The sequence below is a fragment of the Cyrtonyx montezumae genome, unplaced genomic scaffold (assembly GCF_038088225.1).
Source record: "Cyrtonyx montezumae isolate F1298 unplaced genomic scaffold, pur_monq_1.0 scaffold_8, whole genome shotgun sequence".
In the NCBI taxonomy this organism is placed as follows: Eukaryota; Metazoa; Chordata; class Aves; order Galliformes; family Odontophoridae; genus Cyrtonyx; species Cyrtonyx montezumae.
In genome coordinates, this window is record NW_027072089.1 from 114,686,062 (window position 1) to 114,709,321 (window position 23,260).

The following is a 23,260-nucleotide window of genomic DNA, read 5'->3' on the forward strand; positions in this document are numbered from 1 at the left end:
CAGAATGGAACACATTAATTTTGTACTAGGATTCATGGTACATTGGCACTTACTTTCTCGGCCTCTTTCTTTGCCTCTGAGGGGAGGAAGCTGCTGTTCCCTGCGATGCCTCTCCAGCTCCTGCTCTTGTCTCTGTTGCTCCAGTTTCTGCTCTTTCTCGAGAAGCTCTTGCTGCTGTTTAATGGCTAGGAGTTCCTGTTGTAACTTGCACAAAACAAAAAGACATGAGAATGTGCAGCTTGCAGAGTTTTGTAGGTCAGTCCTGGTCAAAGCAACTCCCTTGAATAACAGAGCACTAGTGCTTTTTTTGTGCACTTACTCTTCTTTTTACCTCTTAGCTGCCTTTCCTCAGACTTTGCAGCAGCACAGTGCATCACCAGCTGTCACTAAAATGAATGCTAATATCAGGCAGCAGCTGGCTGCTGTGCTTTCTCTTCTTTCTCTTTTGGCAAAAATGCATGAAAACTGCATAATACACTTTGCCAGAGTATCACCAAACCCTGGCTGCTGTGCTCATGTGCATCTGTCAGCTTCTGCCAGCAGAAGTTTTGCACAGTAGTATAATGACAAGTAGATAAGAAGGAAAGGTGAAAATAAAGGCAAGAACATAAATTCACAGTCGAAGTCCATTATAGCAATCCTACCATAGCATAATGCAATCCCATACATCTATTTATTTGTTTGTTTGTTTTAACATCATGTGAGGCAGCTTAAAGAGTGTAAACACTTGTAGGTCCTACCTCCACTTAAAATGCAGATATTACATACTTGTCTTCTGGTTTGATTTGTGGACACAAACTCAGATTGCAGACAGATAAAGAAGTCTTTTAATACACTCAGAATTCTGTACTCAGAGAAGACAGCCATATTGTAGTTTGGCTGAAAATTTATCACTGTGAAATTGGTATTTTGACTGTCTGTGGATTTAGCAGCTTCATGAGCTTGGGGAGTCTAATAATACTATGTTGGTTTGCTAGGTGCAACTTGCTGACAACGTTTTTTTTTCCTTGAAAAGGCTTCTGTCTGCCCAACCATACACAGTTTGCAACAAGCCAAGGGATAAATGAAAAATGTTGCTACCTTTATGTGCTCCTGGAGCTGGGCCTGGTGCTGTCGGGTCAGGTTTTCATGCTGTTTCTGAAACTCTGCAATCAGCAGTTGTTTCTGAATTTGCTGCTGCTGCTGGATCAGAAGTAGCTCCTGCTGTAGCTGCTTTTCACGCATAATTGGGTCCACCATGGGAACCATCATCCTGAGATCAGTTCGCAAGTCTAACGGTGAGATAGGCTCTAATCCCACAGGAACCTCTGACTTCACATCCACTGAGAGAGAAAAACAACAAAACATATCTACATTAAATATAACCAGAGAAGCAAAATAGAGATGATTCCTTCCGAGGAAAAAAAGACAGTTTCACTCATAGACTCCTTCAGTGTACAGAGCCAATAGGAATGCAAACCATACAGTATGCAAACTTCCGATATTTTTACTAGCAATCTGAGATTTTACAAATTATTTTATTATTTTCTTTCTGTTCTCTGCAAAAATATTCCCAGATTAATACTCTGCTTAATAGATTAACAAGAAATCTGGTTCTAAAACCATGTCACAGCCTTGGGGAGCAATATTTAGCGAGAACCTTCTAGGTACTACGACAGCTTGACAACAAACACTCAAGGCACCCCTTCAGCAAAAGATGAAGGCTGGGTTGCAAGAGATTTTTCTCTAATAAGAGAAAGCTACCATGCAGATTATCCAGGGATGGTGTTATGCATAAATAGCTATTGCATATACCTGGCTTTGTAGCAAACACACAGGAATGCCACACATGAAACAGGAAAATAGTTGACATACAAGAAGTTACAATAAAGTTTCACTGAAAAGTGACCACTGTGATTGGAATGGATTAGGCCTAATACTCTCGGTATAACTTTAAAGAAGATGGAAACACATTAGATTATTTCAATTTGCGGCCATAATGGTATTTGTTTATAATCTAGTATTAAAGTAGTTAATGAAGAATCTTGCAGTTTTACATCTCCTGATTTAAACAGAAGGGACTAAAAAGCAGAAGAGAAAGACTTGATGATTTTCACTGCGATACTTGTCCAGTTTTTTTATATTTAACAATGAGACAAAACATAACTTTACCTATTGAAACAGAACAAAAAACTAGTGTCACTTTTACAACAGGAAAACAGCACAGGGCCTGTGATAGCACTTAGCAGTTCTGATTCCACCCACTAGAGGACAGTGGAATACAAACACATTAACTGCAATTCCTACTATTATTTTAGAAAAGATTATTAACCGAAAACAAACTTGATGTCAGGAAACAAACTGGGAATATGACTGTATTCACATTTTCTACTTTTCTTTCTGTTGGAGCTGTATTTATTTTCAAGGAGAAAATCAAAATGAAACAGTGAAAAAGTCTAGCAAATATGAACAGTAAAGCTGCACTGACCATAGCAAATGGACGGAACTGAATTCTGTTTGCACCCTAACATCTACTAGCACAAAACATACAACAGATTATTTACCAAAAACAACAACAACAACAACAAAGTGAGTCACTGAATCTCTTTCACTGACCACATTATTTTCTTGTCAACATTCTGCAAACATAACATTTTCTGGGTTTGTTTTTGCTTTTTTTTTTTTTGAATCCTAGGAACTGTTATTATAAGCCTCAGAGCATAATTTGCCTTCTTAACCCACTATCCCAACAGAATGATTGTGTCTAAGTGCTTGCTTTTGTTCTGAGATTAATCGCTAAATTATAAAAAATCACCTTTAACTTACGAAAACTGCTCTTGATTATAAATAATTGCCCCAGACCAAGAGAAATGGACAGGCAAAAGCCCAGCCTTTCATCCCATTTATTCAGCAGCAATCCACATTCCATTTGTCTAGACTAAATATAGCTGCGTTTATACAAGAAATCAATAGTGCTTGCAGAGAGCAGAGCAAAGACATGAATATTTCATCCAACTCTGAGAGAAACGGCAATCAGCAAGCTGACAGAGCTTTGCATGCTGGCTGCCCCTCTGGATGAGTCTCCAGCACTGGGACAAAGGCTCGCTGCCTGCAAGTCACAATCTTATCACAGGCGCTCTGCTATTTTTAACATTAATTGCATTGTAGGTGACAAAGGCTTATCATGTTTAAAGTGGAGAGATGGATTTTCTTACAGCTTCTGTGACAGGATAATAAGCCTTACTAAGAGCAATAATAGTAACTGGAGCCCTGCAAACCTTGCAGGGTTTCGTCTGCAACAGTGTTTGCAAACTGAACCCTGCAGTTTATTTTGCATATACTGGCTGCAAAACAACCCCTACAAGTTTGTGTGGAGACTCAGTCTGATTACACCTCCTACCTCTGATGAGTGTCCCACTTCTTCACTTTCAGAGTGCTTCTCTCTAAGTGTGAGGGGATGTCTCCATATTTTTCCAACAGTGGAAATTTCCTTCCACAATTAATGAAATGGTGGGCTCAAATCAGTTTGGTAAGAAACACGTTTTCAAGAATTTTTACATACCCAAGTAATAAATCCAACACTGGTACACCTACTTTGTCAGGTTCAACTTTACCTCATTCAGTAATACAGGGGGAAATAAATATTAAAGCGCTCCTTGTACCCACAGGAATCAATACTTACTTTTTTGTGTCATTTAGAAGTCAATGTTTACTGACAAATAATGACAAACAGTTATTTCCTGTTGTAAATACTGCTAACTGTAAGGTTAACTCCAATACTACTACTAACTGCTGACACTGCTATATCCTTTTGGATGTAATTACTGTCTCGAACTTCTAAGAATTACACTGAAAACAGTTAACCTCCTCAACCAGATTATTCCACACACGTAATCATAAAATCACCAAGTGCTGTTTACGTTCTTCCAACTTGTTATCAACTGACAAGGAAGAGAACAAGAAGCTCCGTGGAGTTCTGACAGTGTGAAAAGTGTCTAACAGAGCCGAGAATCAGAACCTATCTAGTTAAAAGCTTTGACTTTTCATTGAAGCATCTTCTCACCACCCCAACACAATTGTAACTCTTAAAAGACCAAAGATGATGCAGGATGTTTATTCTCATTGGACTGACTCATGTTTTAACTGCCTTGACATGGAGATATATGTATTTTCGCAGTAGAAAAATGAATGTCCTAATCAGCACACTCAACTTCCAAACATCACATGAAGCAGTGGGAAGCAGGACTTCTAACACTAGGCTTCATCAAGCTATTAGACAAAGAAGGAAAAGGATGGATAATCCTTTTAGAGAGAAGAGAACAGGAGAGCTGTTTATACTAGTGTTACACTTCTGAACTCTCTGCGTCAAAGAAAATATGAGTCTGAGTTTCCTAATGGTTATCTTCACACAGAGAAGCCTTTTTTTCAGTACTTCTGGTGTCCAACAGAGCAAAGCTCAAGCATGTATGATTCAGGACAGTACCCTGCCCTGCACTCCTTGAGCTGTGGTCTGGAGCAGATCCTCCCCAACATCCCTGATGACTGCAGGGCACACCCAGGGAGTCCTCCTACAAATAACTGAAGTCAAACTCCCTGAGCCCAAGTTAGCTGTGGTGAATACCACAGGAAGCTGCAAAATATTAACTAAAAACATTATTGAAAGTTCAGTGATTCCAGGAAACACACCAACATTTTAGTAGAAAAATACTTTATTTTCAGCTACAACAAACTGCAAAAGGCATATGTGTTTATTTTTCATATAGAATCTCCAGAGCCTTTACCTTGAAGTGCAACAACAAAAACAAGTCTCAGGAGAATTTCCATATCACTTATATTCCATAGCTGCAATGCCTGCAGTGCTTTTGACATTCTGTGGAAAGAAAATAAGGTATTTGCAAAATGGCATGCTTGCTGAGTATATCTAAAGGCTTGTAGCATGAGTGAAAAGAGGTAAAAGAGCTTGTTTTAACCCTTGTGTGTTGATCTTTGAGAACATTTCTTAAAGTGGGAATCACTGGAACACTTTCACTAGGAGATAGTATTCAAGCTTGTTTCCAGTAACTAATTTTAATTTCTGCACACCAGTATATTAGAATACATGTCTTCTGAATCATGAGCACTAAAGGAAAATACCAGGAAATAAACAGACCACTTTCTTACCACCATCTCTCAGGAGGTGCAAGCTTCTTTTTTTTGGTAGTTACCCTTCTTGGTAGATGTCTATGTCATTTTTAAAAACAGGAACTTAAAGAAGGGCTGCTGCCATTAGTTGAAGTGTTGCCATTCTTTATTAAAACGTAGCAAAGAATTTTGATCCACTTGTTTATCAGCATATCTAGGGCATTTACGACTCTTATGTTAAGGGAATTGTGATAATTTGCCGGGACTTCAGGGTTTCCCATTAACCCTGTCACAGCTGAACTTGTTGTACAGCTGATGGTGCTTTTGGGCAGGAGAGGGACAGAGAAGCAGCGAAGAAAGTCAGCTTGGCTCTTGCTCCTGCTTGTTCATCCAGGGCAGCATTTTACTTGAGAAGCAGTTAAGGCTCATGGAATGACTAAGGACGATTAGAGAAGTTGGAATGCTCAACAAAAATCACATGTGACAAGAGGCAAAAGACAAGCTCCCCTAGCTAGAAATTCCAGTATTTGCCGATAAAAGTGTATTCCTAAAAACAGACAGAAAACCCCAAAGTTTTGAATAATAATCCTGCCAAGAAATGGGCACACCTCATGTCAAGTATCAACTCAGTGAAGTACTACAGAGAACAGGAGAGCTGTTTATACTAGTGTTACACTTCTGAACTCTCTGTGTCAAAACAGAGCCCCCAGTTAAAGTGATTATTAGGTTGTACAGTGCTTTGCATAGTTTTCACATTGTCCATAAAATGAGGACAAACAAGAACAGTTTTGCACACCTCAGTGTAAAAGAGACTGCCTCCATTTCAACTTCTTCATTCAGAGAAAGTGAAAAAACCTTCCTTTTCAGTATTAGTCATCAGTAAATCATGACATAATCAGAGCAGTAAAGAATTTACAGAAAATTGTTCTAAATAGTGGAAAGTATAGGAGATCCATCAAAAATGAACATCACATTCACTTTCCAGTTTATACCTAGAAAGCTTTAGATTTATGTGACGCCATATTCAAGAGCTGAGAAGCACTAATACCTGAAAAGCCACAATGATGTCTGAAAAGGATGGAAAAGGACTGAAAAGATGAAATACTGCAGGAGGCTCAAAGTTTGCAGGGAAGAGTGCAAAAAGGTAGAAGGGGAACACTGGCAACTCGGTAAGAGACACGGGAATGAGGCAGAAAAGGAATGGCCAGACAGGGAAAGTAACAGAGCAGAGATATGGCACAAGCTAAGGAGTTAAAATTTCTGAGCTAACTGGGGCAGGGCTTTCTGCACTGAGAAGCAGCATTATTAGGAACATTGCTCATTGTAATCTAAGAGCAGTCCTGGCATACTGATAAGGCACTGCTTGCCCTCAAAGCCAGTGTAAACAAAAAACTAACAGAGCAATGTGTCAGCTGTGGGGACGCTTGGAAATTAAGTGAGCAGCATGGTACTGAACAGCCATGACTAAAGAGGATGGAGTCTGGCATGAAACCTTCTAGAGCAATTGCTCAACAAACCAAGAAATATTTCCTAATTTGGAGCTTACTCCTGAAAGGAGAGATTTTCACAATTCTTCGGTGGAAGCTGGCCCTCTCTGCAATACCTGCACTTCAGAAGTTGACATCTTAAGAATGAGCAGTACAGAATCAGAAGTACGAGTCAGATGATCAATAAGCTGTGAAGGGTTACGATATCTCTCATGGGATGCTTTTATCATTTCAGCTCTGGTGGCTAAAATCTTGTACCTCACTTCTCAGCTGGTATAATCCATCATCCCTCTGTTGACTTCAATATAGGCAAAGTTTCTTTATGCCACTTGAGAAGGTTGACCCAGAATGTCTCTCATGAGTTTAGTGGTGAAAGAAGACGGGCTTGAAAGTATCTCATTTTAATATCTCTAATGGGACAAATGCATCCAAATTATGGTTGGTAGTAGGATTTTGTAATACAACTTTTTCTTCAATATTTAAAATTGACATTAATTTTTATCCTTGAAATTATGCAAAAGGATGCAACCAAGCAGCAAATAGTGTTTTTCAGATTTCACTCAGTGCCATTAAATATTTTTGGTTAATTACAATTCCTCAATTATAGTCTGCATTTCAGTTGTCACAGGCAAGAGAAACAAAAAGAAGGCAGCATATAAAAATGGAAGGTGTTTTTCAAAGGCAGCACAATGATTTTTTTTGTGACAGCAAAGTACCCTGCTGCTGTACTTTTAAAACTTCCTCACTTAGAAAGAAAAAAACCAAGAAATTACCACTCATTTCAGATCACAGAAAATAATTTTTAGTTATTTTCTCAGATTATACTTAAAAAGTCAGTAATTATTTTAACAGTACTATCACAGAATTAGAAGTATAAATGAACTGTCAAACTTGATGAGCACTCAACTGACTTCATGTTATTAAGGAGAGGTGCAATAAATTAGACTATAAATGTATTCTCTTTTGTTCTGTAAAAGGGATTTTATCATGATTATACCTTTTCCCTGTTTATTTTAAGTGTTTGCATACATGTCATAATGAGAAGTAAAATAAATGCAAACAGCAATCTGTGCTTTGATTTACCATTCTCTTATTTCCCCAGGGCCTGGAAAGGAAGCTCAAACAACCACAAACTTCTAAAATATCAGTGAGGGGCCTTGAAATACCAACACTGAAGTTACAGCTAGCTGGCTTTTGTAAAAGAATCAAAGGCTTTATTATATTGATTTACTAAAATCAGATTCCTTCTCTGCAAATATGCTTTTGAGTCAAACAGTCATAACAAACACAAACATAAAAGCCATCTAATTTGCTATAAGCAATAAGTTTTAAAATGTTAGTGTTTGCTGTTTCTTTTACTGTGAACACATGAGCAAAAGTTCTATTTATTAATATGAAACCTGCCAGGGTTCATGCAAATAGCAGGCCAACAAATTCTGTCAGAGGAATAAAAGCAAATGTGTCCAGTAAATCACATCAAAACATGAAACACTTTTAAACCCCAACCTGTGATGATTTGTTATGAAGAAATTCAAGCTCATCTTTATTTGTCTTTCTGGGTTACTTTACATTTCAGCTACAGAGTTCTTATACACACGTTCCCTACACCCATGAGCATACCAGCACATCTTCACTTTCCAGAAAACACCCTTCTGGTGTAAGGAACTCTGGACACTTTTGCTGCAGACAGTATAGGAACAGGACGAAGACAAATGTATGTATACTTAAAAAACAGGATTTCTACGTATCTTTCTTCTCAGTTCCAGTGTATGACTTACTAGTAGTGTTACTGTTATGCACATAAGAATATATGTATTATTAATAATACTATAATAATGATGATACTTCAGTGTTAATAATGCTGTTGGTATACATATCAAGTTAGACTACTTGGCAATGCAGTGCCCACTTGGTAACAGGAAAAAATATGTCAGAATATACAAGAGCATTATTTTAGCTGCATATCTTCTGTATGTCAATCTGTATCACTCTCAATAAGATCATACTAAGAATGACAAACAAGGTTTGGCTTGGTTTCGACGTGGTGTGGCAGTTGCAGAATTCATGAGGTACAATCTTTCTCCAAATCAATAAAAGCCAGCTTATCTGCTGGTCATTTCATTAAACTCTTACAATTCGTTAACTAACGTAAATGGAACCATGTGTGATATAGAACTGTGGGTGTGCACTTGCTTAAATATACAATTCTTACATCATACGCTGAAATGCTCAGAAAACACAAGAAAGAGCATTTCGACAAAATATTCCTCTTACCTCCCTTTTGAAAACATATAATGCTAAGTGGTACACATAGATGAAAAAAAGCAATATATTTTTGTATCAGTATTATTATACATTAAAAGACAGCATACAAAGCCCTGAAGGATGCTAAGGATGACCGAGAGGGCACCACGGGGTTTTCCAGAGACCTGATACAGCCTTTTTCTGATATCCCATTCAGAAATATTACAATGCTGTAGCAAGAGGTACCAAATACACCCAGAATGTAGATTTCCACCTATTCTGATTTCATCTCCTCTCCACCTGTGAATGCTATAGGTGTGTTGGTGGTTATGTAGAGTTTACAGCAGATGAATAATCCCCAATAGTGGGGATGCCTCTATTCTAATCCTAAATGGGTGTTATAAAGAAAGATGAGAGGGCAAAAAGTTCTCCCTTAAATATCCAAGATACCACTAGGGTATGCCAGCAGTTATATCTTTAGCATCACTGGACAGTGTGCTCCAAGCCAATTAGACTGTGGGTAGAGCTCCGCTGAACGAGTATCCACAAATAGTTTTGCTGTTTCAAGTGTGTGACAGCCAGTGCTCCCACTGACACCCTTGGAAGCCAAACTCTGGGACACATCTTTCAAGGGACTACTGGCAATTCTTGTAGGCAACTCTACTAGTATTTTAGGAAAAAAAGTGAATGAACCAAAACCAACCAGGAAGCTAATGTGTGGATCCAACTCACTAAGCCCTCTATGTCTCTAGAAGTCATTTTTCATGGGAAATCAGAAATGACTTTCTGTTATTCCAACATTATTAATCTGTGCTTATGGATCATCCTGATCTTTAATACAGACGGGTCAAAAGATGGTTTCAAACTCAAGCACAGAAAATCAGGACTGAACAGAAATCTCCCACTGAGAAAGGGAAAAGTCCAACAAATAATAACAATACCTTGTAAAGAATCTTTTTAGTGGGAGATTAAGGGAAACAACAGTCAGAGTCTAGCAACATACCACTACTTACTATGGAACTCAGAAATATAGTTCACATATTATACAAAATTCACAACTGCAGACTTTATTAGGAAGATATATATTTTTTTTCTATATATCTATTTCTGTTCAGCTCACTTTCATACCACCTTGCCATGGACTACAGCACAGACTGGGAAATCTGTTCTCCTTTGCTAATATATAGCTCCCAGTATATTTGCATAGTGACTTAAATAAAATACATACATACTATTAAATCACTAACTTGCACCTGTTAGAACATCGATATCTAGAATCAGAGATTAAAGCATGCCCAGAGAAGAAACCATGGAGAAAGCAAGGAAAGAGAATAAATGATCATAATGGTCAGTTAAAGCAAACCAGGTAGATTTTATTAGACTGCAGAAGTGAATTAGGAGTGGCAGAATACAAAAAGGGACATAGAAACAATGTCAATGAATATGAGGAAAATATTATTATGCAGCCATTGAGTTAGATGGATTAAGATGTCAATAGACAGAGACAATGGGCTGCTCTGAAGACAGTAAGGGGGAGTTTCCAGAGGAAGATCCAGTTGTCTTGATAAAAGAATTGTGTTTCAAAGGACTTGATTTAGTCTATTGGGTTTTTTTTGCTGAAGACAGAGTCTATCTTTCAAAGAACAACCTTGACTACCATGCAGATAGCCTCATTTCCATTACTAAGACATTACATAAAACAAGCACTCTCATAAAAGAGATTACATAAATTATACAAAAAGCATTATGGACTCACAGTTGAGGAAATTCCGGTCTTCCAGGATGTTAACTTATTTATTTATTTATTTATTTATTTCTCGTTAATGGAAAGAGAATTTTAGTTTTGTAGTGTATAGATTCAAACAATAACCATCTGGAGAAAATAATAGCAAAAAAAAAAAAAAGTTTCCCTCTCATATTCTGCTATTTGGAATTTGAGAGAATTACTTGAAAAAGGGAGATAGACATCTCAAGTTCACAGCTGTAACCTAAGTATTACAGAACTCTTCAATTTTAGAATAAAAGGGTATACTGGCCAAAATACACACACAGACATAAATATATATATTTAGATTTTTTACTTCTAAGATCAAGAGATGTTCCTGAGCTGAAGAAAATCCCAAACTAGAGATATAACGTCTAGTTCACATAACTCTTGACACACGTAACATCATCACTATTACACCACTTATCTCAATTTCTCCTTTCATATTTTGACCTGTTTTATCACTATAATTATTTCAATCCTGCAGTCCCCACACATCTGTATACTTCAGTTTGACTGTCTACTTGTGTTCCTAGGAACCCTGAGATGTAAGTATCTGCCATGACTTCAAAAGTTCTTAGATGGAACAGCAACTTTCCATGAGCACTGCGCTACATATGATAGAAAGATACAGATTTTTTTAATAATAATGTAACAAAAAACTCATTTAAAAAAATAAATCGTATTCATGGGTTGCATTCTCCAAACTAAACAATTCTCTGCAACATTCCCCGAATTGTAAAGGCCTGATTTCAACCACCAGAGGGGGCCAATCTTGTTCCTCGGGTAAATCAGAAAGTTAGAAAAAAAACAGAAAGAGCTGTGAAAGAAATCACTAACAAAAAAAAAACGTGCTTTATATCCAGGTTTATAATGGATACCAAAAATACAGCTTAACTGAGATACAATTTATTGATATAATAAAATTAATCTTTTTTGTTTTCAATGTTCATCAACAAAATACATATTAGTATACCTTTCCTTGAATTTAAGAATTCAAATACTAATAATTGACATCATTGGAATGATACATCATACTTCTATCCAACTTAATATTCTTTCTTTATTTGACTTCAAGCCACTACCATGCTTTGAAGCTGACTTCAGACATAGGCTGGCTGAACTCAAAACTACAAATAGAACAAGCTGTCTCTGTCTAATGTACAGTGAAGTTACCTTAACCAGCAAGTAGAGTTAGTGACATATGATGGTGAGCAGAGGAAAGACACTGACATTTTTACTCATTCTGCTAAAATTTTGTAATTTTCGAGCACTGGAAAAGCAAACCACAGGTATTGTTAGTATAGTTATTTCAGTTGAATACATTTTCCATTACTATTATTCTATATAAATAGTGAATGATGGTTCTGCATTTTGTAGTATTAAAAAAAAAAAAAAAAAACACCAAAACAGCAACAGAAAAATTCTATACATTTTTTGATGCAACACAGCAAACACAGCTCAGAAAAATGGAAATTTTAAAAAATTATTATCCATTTTTATCCAAAAATTATTATCCATTTTTTTCTGTATATAAGCAGATCCATTTCTTACTAGTGGGTTGGCTGCTTCTCTCTTCATCTCAACTCATTTGGCAAGCACAGGGCCAGTCAAGTGGGTATTTTCTTCATCCTCAAATAAGAGATTCTTTCCCAAGAAAGTTTTTCCAGAAATTAAAACTTCACAGTAACTTCTTGTTTAAAAAAATCCACGGGAACCTTGCTCAGGTTTTAAATGCAAATTTAAGAAATTTGCAGACCAGGTGTGGAACATGCACACTAGAATGACTGCTTAAGTGAAATCAAGCATTCAAAACTACTCTTCAAGAAACACTTTGGGTCCTTTGAGAATCTCAGACTAAATCATTTAAATAAAACAGCCATACTGAAACCCTCACCCCTACACAGTTAGAAAATTAATCATTCCAGAGCAGAAGTTCCCTCTCATCAGAAATAAGGTCAAAAAAACCCCACGTTGGTACATTACAGTTCTGTTGATTGAACCTCTTAATCTGGCTGTAAATGACATCATTAAGTGAGTTAGTGACACAAAATGCAACGTGGAATTAGATGCACTGCTTTTGCACTTCAAGCAGAACTTTGTGTTATCAGTGAGAGGATTTACAACACGGTATGGAAACATTGCAAATTAAGGATTGGGAGAGTGCAGCACATTTGAAGTTTTGCCACTGAAAGCTTCCTGTGCTGACTGCAAGGCAAATCACTGAGAGAGCTAGAAACTAGAATGCACTTCAGGAGGCTGGATCTCTGAAGTTTAAAGAGTGTGTCTTATCTGGAGCAGCAGTGTTCCTTACTAGGCTCTTCTGTTCAATGTCATTCATTTTCTTCCTCACGAATGCACATATGGTCCTTCAGTCTTTATTTCCATATCCATATCTGATATATTTTGGAAAATATTTCCTTCCTCCTCGTTTCTGCATTTGACAAATTAGGTGTTTAAAATATTAGAAACTTCCATTTTAAAGGATGTATTTTCTTTTGTGGATATTGTACTCTACAAAGTAATCTTTAGAATAACAAAATAGAGCAAGAATACAAGTAAATAACTTAAGTCAATAAACGTTGCGACCAAGGATTTCCAGTTCTCTTAGCTAAACGAAGAGTCTGACACACTCCTACCCATAGTTTTAAAAATTCTTCCTGACTGCAGTCATCTGCTTAATTTTTAGTTTTCCTCTCTTTGAAATGAAGTGTTTCAAAAGTTACCAGAAAGCGATTTTCAATGATTTTAGTTTATTGAAGAATTATATTAAAAGAATTAAGAATAAAATACAAATAATTTCTGATATATCCAGGAATATCCAGCATGTTTTAAGAAATGTCATAAGGACTGAAGCTGAACAACATATTGCATGAAGCTGACCTCCCCTAGTCAATGCCATAAAGCACCGTTTCCTAGAATTACCACAAAATGTGTACCGTCACCAGCTCCTCCTTGTTGTGGACAGAAACAGTTATCAGAAAGTACAGGAATAATGGAGTTTGGACATGGTGTAAATATTTAGAGGATTACCAAGAGTCAGCCTACCTGAAGCAAAGCAGGTCTGGAGGTATCACTGATTTCACACATCTCAACTATGTGAATGCTACTCTGACAATCTGACAGTTCAGAGCTATGCACCTGATGAAACACCACAAAGCAAAGCTGATACCCAATACTATCACTTTTCACTTTCTCCACAATTCAGCATACCAAACTGACAAACTGACTACATCCTGGTTCAGAAAGAGCTCACTTATGCATCCATAAAATTCAATTTGATTTCCAATCATAATTGCATCTTCCAGAGAAGGAAATAACAATAATAATACATAAACTGATAGTCAGTAGACAGGGAAAAGAGTTACTGAAGGATTTATCTTAAATGTGATTTGAATACAGATGAAACTAATTACTAACCTTCCATGTCAAAGATTATAAAAAACTAGCAGATGGTCTTTCTTAAAGTATGAGAAATGAACACATATAACTCTACTAGCCAAATAATTCATCCATTAACAGAAGTTGTACTTTCTTTTATGGCCTTCTACTAGCTTGCTTCATTTCACCTTACAGGTCATTCTAGTTAAGAAAAGGCTTCAGACTGGGATAAAGTCGATGAGAGCCCACTAGTAATTATAAGGAGTCTGACCTCAGACAGTACTACACCGTATCTATCAGCTACCTCTACAGAGCCATCAAAATCCAATGCCATAATGCTTGCTGCATGGCTTCTAGTCAGAAGATTGAACAACTGCAGATTCCAAAATCCTTGGAACTAGAAGATGAAGGAGTGTGTTAGTCTACAGTGATATATATGACCTAATAGACACAACATAATTTTGCTCAAATACATTCATACTGATGGCATATTATTTTTGTCCTAGTTGAAGATCTCCCACCAGTTCTATTGTGTGGGATTACCCTTTCCACCAACAACAGTAAACTATTTCAGAGAAAAGTTTACAAGAAAATCATTAGGAACCATTTGACATATTTCTGTTGAATCATCTGTTATTTTTACTGCCACTCAAATTTACTGATAAATGTAATTTTTGACTAGAAAATACATCCAGCAATTGGATATTCAGCTTTTCAAATCCATATACAAACCAAAGGACACAACATACATAATCAGATACAAAGCTTAATATCACAATAAATAGAATACAAAAATCAGGTGTTTGTTTTTTTTTGCCAATAAACCCTGATTATACCCACTGAAACAGCATCTCATGACTGTCATCAAATGATGTCCTTTCAGCATGATCTGAAAACGAAATCTAGTTAGAGACCCCAAACTTCCAGAATTGAATGAAAATCCTCAGTAGTAATCTTAAACAGTTCAAATATCCTGAGAAAGCACCTGTGTGCAAACTACATGTAAGAATCTTCAGAATTTAATCAGTTCCTCAAAAACAGTTGTCCACATTGAGCTGATTCAGAGCACTGCACAGAAACTGGTGCTTGCTTCAATTATTTCTGAATGAGATCTCAAACTGATACTCATTTCAAATCTACGTCGCGCCTTTCCAGTGAGGACCTGCTGATCACTTTTCTCTCAAATAAAAGAGACTAGATGAAAAATTATCCACCAAACCTTCCATTCCTTTAAGTAAAGCTCTCTTCTGAAATCTTACCGTGCATCTTTTCCTCTTGTGTTTGTTCAGATCCACACGTTTCTCAGATCAAAACACTGCTACAGTACTGATATTACCCTGATAAAGTCAGGCAGGCTCGCATGATAGAAGCTTAAATGCAGTGTCCACCCAAGCCTGTAACTCTAAGCTGGTTAAAAAGGCTATCAAACAGCCTTCTACAACATCTCATCTGCAGAAAGCGCCACAGCGTATTTCCCAATTATCATTACATTATTACAGAGAAAAAATAACTTATTTGCAAAGCAAAAGCCATTCTGATCTGAGAAATATGTCATTTTCTGAAATAAATGTTACTTGGTTCTAAGAATTCACACAATTCATTTCCTTTGCTCTTCCTTGACAATAGCTATTTAAAAGAGATCTATTTATTCCCCAGCACATCTCACAGTTCCTGTTTCTAAATGAGAATCATATTAACAAAGGGTAGAAAGAAACAAACATGTCTCAAAAAAGCAAGTCTGATTTCTGTAACGTTCACCGAAAAAAACAACACTTTCAAAGATCAACATCAATGCAGTTAGCCTTTCAAGAGCTACTGATCCTGTCAAGCGTCAAAAGATGTCCAAGATAAAATGAATAGTTAGAAATAACTGTATTACCCTATAAGTCACTTCTAAATTACCATTCATAACAAACTGTCAAAATTGACCTTCTTCCAAGAACAACAAAACCATTCCTAACTTTATAATGATAGATTATTTTATCTTCCCTTCATCTATTACTGTCACATTAGGTTAAAATTGCTCCTTTCTTCTTTTAATACTCTGGACTTCATGGAAAAACAAAAATAATTTTAAGATGCTTTAAGATACTTTCAAAAACATTTCCCAAAAATCCACTCAGTGCATGATTATTTCTCTTGTCTCACTATGAAAGCTATTTTCTGCTCTGACTAAATCACTGACGTTCTACTTTATACTGTAATATTTGGAATATTTACGACAAAAGTTCAGTTCAAATAAATATAAATCTTCTGAAAGAATACAAACGACCATAGCACAAACAGCAAAAAGAAAAAAGAAAAAAAAAAGTAAAGGAACTACAGAAAAAAAATAATGATAATTGAATAGGTTACAAAATGAAATGCAGTGGACTCTTTTGTGTTTTGAACAGATCCTGTATATTTTGCTTCCTTCCCATGCTCTTCATAAGCACTTCATCATCACCTCCAGGGACTACTTTTGACTGTGTAATCTTTGCTGGCACCTCCCACTGTGAAACTTCACTGGTCGTGGCCACTGAACTCATGGTGTATGTTGGCATGGACATGCAGAGTGGTTTCGTTTTCATCCCTTTCCTGTGGTTTCCTTTTCCACAGTAGGCTACCCAATATTCCACAGCACAGTCTGAATCCGTATATATTTCCTGCTAAATAACTGTGGTTCCAGTCCTCAGCCCAACCTTAGGCACCAGGGACTGAACCACAGTCTCCTCAACACAGAAATATCAACATACTACTGCAGTTGCTGAGTAAAATGATTAATGCATCAAAATACCTGTATTTTCTAGCAGAGTATGCTCTTAATGATTTTGCTCGCCTTTCGAATCTAAAGCTTGCACCACTGTAAAGGAATAAAATAAAAACACGTCTCCACTGTAGGTTTCTTACTGAAACATACTTTAGCCATAATATAAATTCAATCGCATCTTTGTATGCCATTAAAGCAATCTGCTTTAAAGTAAAACTATGTAAAATATATGCCTTAAAATGAAAAATCTTGATTTTTTTTAATTTATATTTCATAAATATGCAAAGAACTTTATATATATATAAATTTTTAAAGTTTCTTCTTTTATTTTACGATTTAAACATGCTATATACACAACTCAGTCAACAGCTACAGAAACACTGGGACCACTACTATCCTAAAACAACCGAACTACAAAGGAAGAACAACTAAGGGAAATTGTACCATCAGCTTGCCCAGTTTCATTTACTGAAAACTTTTGGAGGCAAAATCCATACACCCACTCAACTGATATACTCAACTTAATTTGCTATTTATATTTGAATTTCATACACATTTATTTAAGTATGAATAGCTGGACTAAACATTTGACAACATAAGTCCATCACAAGAGCTGCAAACCAAAGAATCACTCAATTGTGCAGAGTACAGAGTATTTCTTCTTACATTATATTCCCGTTAATGGTTAGAATGGAGACCTAAAGAAAAATGGCTCAAGTGCATTGGCTATTCCTAAATGTGAGACCTTAAACTCAACCCTGGATTGTTAATCCACTTCACACCATACACCAGCTCATCACTTTCTCCCTGCAGGCCTTGCTAGCCTTCCCTTCCAGATCTGACCTCATAATGATGTCTTTGAAGACAAGGATGAGCGCCCTGCTCTTATTTTAAGAAAGGAGGCAAGAGACTTGATAAGTTTCTCTAAGTATGGATGGTGTGAGCTACAATGACAGCCACGTGAGGTATATCCAGTGAGGTCTCAGAATGCCTCACTAAGCCCATCTGCACTGTCAGGGCCTGTCACTGAGCACAAGCACAGTGGAAAAGCCAGGAGCTGTGGAAACAGCGCACGGAGTTGTTTCTTCAGGGGTGAATACAACTCCTTCATCACTCACTTCGCTAGTAAAACGTAATATGCATTTAATACAATTAAGCCAATTAGCACCATATGAACACTATTTTAAAATGTAACAATTTGGGTAGCCTAGTGCCTGGGGAACAGCTGTCATTCAGCAATGACAAAACCACTCTTCCATGGGGCAGGACTCTTACAGCACAGTAGCACCACTTGAGATCAAAAAATAGCCCACGATAACCGGTGTTGACAACCCCCAGCAGCAACCTCACAGCCATTTCACTGACCGTTTCTGCAGCTTGTGAAAGACAAACCCACCAACACAAAGCTAACAGTCCTCAGCTAGTTTCACTCTAAGTAAAGAAAACCATCTGGTAAGAACTCTCTGTCATCCCATGACTGGGCTCATGGTGTTTCTAAGTCTTTTTTGGGGTCCCTACAACCACTGTCTTGCTTACCTGGCTTCAGGGCACCAGCACGCTTGGTAACACAGAGGAAAAGCTAGATTTTTCTTCCCTTGTGATCCACAGGGGGCACACACTAGAAAGGATTCCCATAAGTGAATTGGAGAAAAAGGGACTGAGCATGAGGAATGGCTGTAATTTACTGTGACAGGTTAATGGAATATGACTCCAAACTGCTGATGGTAAGGCTTGTGGCTTTAATGAACTCCTGTGTTGAGGTGGACTTGGAATTTTGGGTAAACTGGACTGAAATAACTCATGCCTACTAGATACTTACCTACATTGATGTGCCAGTATTCTTATTCTGATGCGATAGCTACACATTAATGAGACAATGAGTTTTAAGTCTCTCTTGAGCTTAAAGTTGTGAAGTAGAATGACAAGTAAATATGTTACTTTCACTTAAAATTACAAGATTTTGCTCACATTTTTTTTGTCCACCTTCTGCAGGCCATTAGCCCTTACCAGAGTACTCACTAGTACAGTGCTTATCTTATTAGAGCAACAGCCATCTCAGAATATTTTGCAGATCTATTATTCTTTTAGGAGAAGTTAGGCATATTTTCATAAAGTAGATCATTTCTTATGAGAGAAAACCTTCAACGGATGAAAAGGCATTGAGTGAAGTCATGCGTTTAACCCCATCTCGTACAAAAATGGGTTGGGACTTCAGTTAAACAGATGTGTGAAGATCTGCAAATTTTTACAGTATTTATGGAGATAAAAGCATCTGAAAGAAAACCTGTGCCTTTTGTGTTAATTCTTAACCCTTCTCCTGTCCCCTTTGACCAATGATCACAGCAAAGAACTCAGCTTAGAGTCTGCTAATGCTTTCCAGACTATGGTAGACTCCTAAAAGCAAATCTATTCTGTGTGTTCAGAAAGGAAGATGGGTATATATCACATGTGCATGCTGCAGTTGCTTAATGTGCTTTCTCTCTCTGCAAAAACAGATACAGGGGAACATGACAGTGTCAAATCTACTGGCAGATACCATATTTATTCTCACTGAATACCTACCTCCTATAGGTATTTTGCAATCTCTGTCTTACATAGCATATACAGGGGCTGCTTCAAAAGCTTTCAATTTTATTATGTTGGCTTTCAATTTTATTATGAGAGGCAGATGTTGGTGGTATGGCAAAACCACCCACCAATATTTTGTGACCTTTTGACGTGTGACAGATGGCAGCAGAGAGGCAGTCTAACAGAACGACATCTGACATGGAAGTACAGATGAAGTGAAGATGTGGAACTGAATTTATCCATGAGAAAAAATGGCACCCAACAACATTCATCGATGCTTACTAAACATTTCTGGAGCTCAAACAGTGGATGTTAGCACAGTAAAGCAGCGGGAGATGCATTTCAGCAGTGAAGACAGCAAGAGTGGGTCACCTCCACTGGTGTAGATTGTAATGAGCATGGCATGCAGGCTCTTGTTCATCACCAGTGGAAATGGCTAATGGTGGTGACTGTGCTGAAAGACAGCATTTTGTAACTGAGAATTTGCTCTGTCAAACAGCACCATTGTGCTCTTTGTTTATGTTGTGATTTCCATGTAAATAACTAGGAGGCATAACTTTTGGAGTGATCTACATATATTTGTACATACACAAACTATACTCTGTCTAATTAGACTGAACATTTCCCTGCTATTTCATCTTAATATTTGGATTGATAAACAGTAATTTGTGGCCTCTGGAAATGATTTTATGAAATCTCTGACTAGATTTTACACTGCAACATTCAATTACCAGTTTAATTTACTAATGTGATACCTCGGTAGGTCTTGTGACTGTTCTTCAGTCAGAAACGCTATAATGGAATGCCACATATATGCAAGTCTGCTCTAGTGCCAGTATCCCTTCTGAAAACCATATGATTTGCTTTTCTGATCATATTAATTAATCTTTCATTGGATTAAACTACTGTGGTTTGTTTTGTTGTTAGAAAACAGCTGGGTTTTACTAACTGCAGTGAAGTTTGTGTGCAACTTAACGTCATACCCATTGCAAAGCCATTTTAAAGTTAAAAAAATGCTCTGTAATCTGAACATCCTGTTACACGGCATATTGAATTCATAAGCACTTTCATCTGTAGACAGTATTTTCCCATCACATTTTTGTTTGCAGTTTTGATGGTCAACTACAGTCAATTCTACTATGAAAGTAAAGACAGCAGATATCATTTGCTTGGACAGGTGTGCGAAAGACAGCAAAAGCTACAAACAGTTCTGAGCACACATCTCTGTGGATAAGTGACAAAAGACACATTTTTTATCATTAAGTAGTAACTGTGTGTGACAAATAGCTTTATGATTATTTTAATAATGTACCGCATAATCTGGAGAGGCACAAGGAGAGATATATGGATCTTATCTGTGCTTCTGACTGTGACCATTTCAGTAGTGTTTCTATAAATATTGCACATAAGCAGCTATAAAGACTTAAAAATAGGTCACAGGTATTAGGAACAGATTATACAGTACAGGTAGGAAACAATTATTTCTGGAACAAGTACAAATTGTGTCTGTCTTCAAAATGGGGAGGTCTCCATCAACACAAATGAGCTGCCAGGAGTGCTGAATAAACTCATATCATTTCCATTTCAGAGCACAGCATGCATCTTTGTCACAGTTTTGTTGTCTTCTGTGACATATTTCTATATCTCAAGGGACTAAACGTCAGAAAGCAAAATCATGTTTAATGCGGGTTGCGTGTGAATAGTGCTGTGAGGTGTAAGATGAGATCGCATATTCGTCCACTGGAGGTGCTGGGTAAGAGAATGCAGAGAATTCCACAGAGAGAAAAAAAAAGTCACAATTCCTAGAAAACATGGTCAGAGTTTGAACAAGTGATATATACAGTGCCTTTAAGACTAATTTATCCAAGGAAGCCTAGTTTATGACTAGTGAAGAGCCAAGTATAGTGGGTTGTTCATGAGAACCTCAACTGCACAGCTTTTGTTCATCTATCCAAAGTGAGCTGTACACCAGATAAATAACAGCCACCTCACTTCCCAAAGAACCCTAAATTCCTGAAAGGCATAAAATAAGAGTCATCCTGGTAGGCTGCAACCTCCCAGGATGCATCTTTCAGACACATTCTTCTGTCCTTGTCCTTATCTTCCCTTTCTCTTTAAAGAAAATGGAAGAAAGGAGGGCATGACCCCAAATGAGCAATATGAAAGCAGTCACATATTTGCCCCACTTTTTGCAGGTGATAAAGTTTGTCTTAGTGCCAGTTAATTTATCACATATAAAGTTCAGTATAATTAAAATCAAGGAAAATACGTCATATATTAAACCCTTGGTTCTCTCAGTCATGTAATTTTGAATTAGCAGCTTTCTCTTTTCAGTTAACAACTTATTCTTTATTCCTTCTGCTTTTGCTTTCTGACTTGCCGGTAGGACAAAAGGAATGGGAGAAAAAAGTCAACAACCTGTACAAAGCACTTGCCACCATGAAACTATCCACAGACAGACTTAAAGAAGAGAAACTGAAGCAGAAATACTGAAAAAATAACATTATTTAGTTGCCCTCTGTTTTTGGTGGTTTTCTGTTTGTTTGTTTCTTTCTTTTGGTTTGGTTTGTAAGGAAGAATATACAAGGAGAACACACAGAACACCAAGAAATTAATTTCTTGTGGAAAACCAAATCTCACAGAGACTTGTGTATAGCCAAAGTGATTAACCAACAGTTGAAATCAGATTTAGATTGATGACTATGCCTTAAGACACACACAAACATTCCCTTGAGGCACATTTCTTAAAGGAGAAGAAAGATTCTTCACATTACCTTTTAGTCACTAGCCAGGATGCCATGGCCATGGTCTTTGGCAGGAAACTATGTGGTGGAATGCAGAAACCATAAGCATTACCAGAGATCAATTGCCAGTTGAAAGATGTTTCAGAGACAATCTATTCCTTTAAAAGTGCTTGTTCATTCATACAAAATACAACTGATACCCTTCAAAAGCTTCTTCCCGAACACAATTCTTAGCTATAAAATTCTATTTGATGCAATACGTGGTCTATTTTGTCTGTTGGTTTAAATACTCATCTGGGCTAATCGTGTCAGTATTTTGTTTTGTAAGAAGTTAACTGGTCTACAGAATTTAAGAAAAAAATGTTAATCAATTGCATAGAAGAAATTGTTTTATGGCTGTTAGTCTACATCAAATATTGAATCATAAATGGTTGGTTTTTTCCACAGGGTTGATCTCCAGCTCCCAGCCACATTCCTTGCACTCAGCCAACACAATCTCAGTGTTCCAGTTTATACTGTCAGGTTTGTCTCTTTCCCACCCGAGAAAAGCAGGAAGAATAACTGAGCATAGGAATGACAGATGTCCCATCAGTACTTGGATCCAAGTCCAGATTCAGCCCTCAGCAGCCAAGAATTACGCTGCTGAGATCAGAAATAGAGAGCACTCAGTGCAGAGGAAATCTACACTGTTCTACTACTCTCATCACACAAAAACTGATTTTACCAAGGACATTATATTGCCTAATGAGTCTTTGAATAAGTAGATGATTTAAAATCAAGGAATAGAATCCCTGATCTCGGAGGGCTCAGAATCGCTGAGTGGAAAATATAATTCAGGTGTCATGAAGATTTTAATTTGGCAAGGATAGAGTTTACAAAACACACTTCTAGCTCAGTGAAACCACTTTGATGGAGGAAATGAATTGCACAGTAAGGCAAAATATATCCAAAGAGTAGATTATTTTTTGAGAATTTGGTAATAGATTAATGGAGGTAAATGTTCTTATCAATATGATAATCTGACTTCTATGATTCCTGAAAGTTTCATGGGATATACTTAAATTCATTCCGTAAGGAAAATCTTTGATGGTAGCTGGAAAAAAACCAACAACATATGTCTGTGTGATACAGAGAAATAATTGAATATGTTTAAAATCTCTCTGTGCATCCTCCATTTATAAATAATTTATTTTGGAACTAATTAAGAAGATAACTAAATCCC

The 23,260-nt window shown here is 37.0% G+C and overlaps 1 protein-coding gene across 5 annotated transcripts in view; it reads right to left on the reverse strand.

Moving 5' to 3' along the window:
- Positions 1–23,260, reverse strand: part of HDAC9 (histone deacetylase 9) — a 448,017-nt gene that overhangs the window by 217,387 nt on the left and 207,370 nt on the right. For 3 of the 5 annotated variants that reach the window (XM_065751783.1, XM_065751782.1, XM_065751784.1), the window contains 2 exons: positions 1,081–1,322; positions 54–204 (listed from right to left, as the gene is read on the reverse strand). In XM_065751783.1, the coding sequence (XP_065607855.1) occupies positions 54–204; positions 1,081–1,322 (393 nt within the window). The remainder of the gene's footprint in view (positions 1–53; positions 205–1,080; positions 1,323–23,260) is intronic. The other 2 variants (XM_065751786.1, XM_065751785.1) reach the window with 1 other exon arrangement.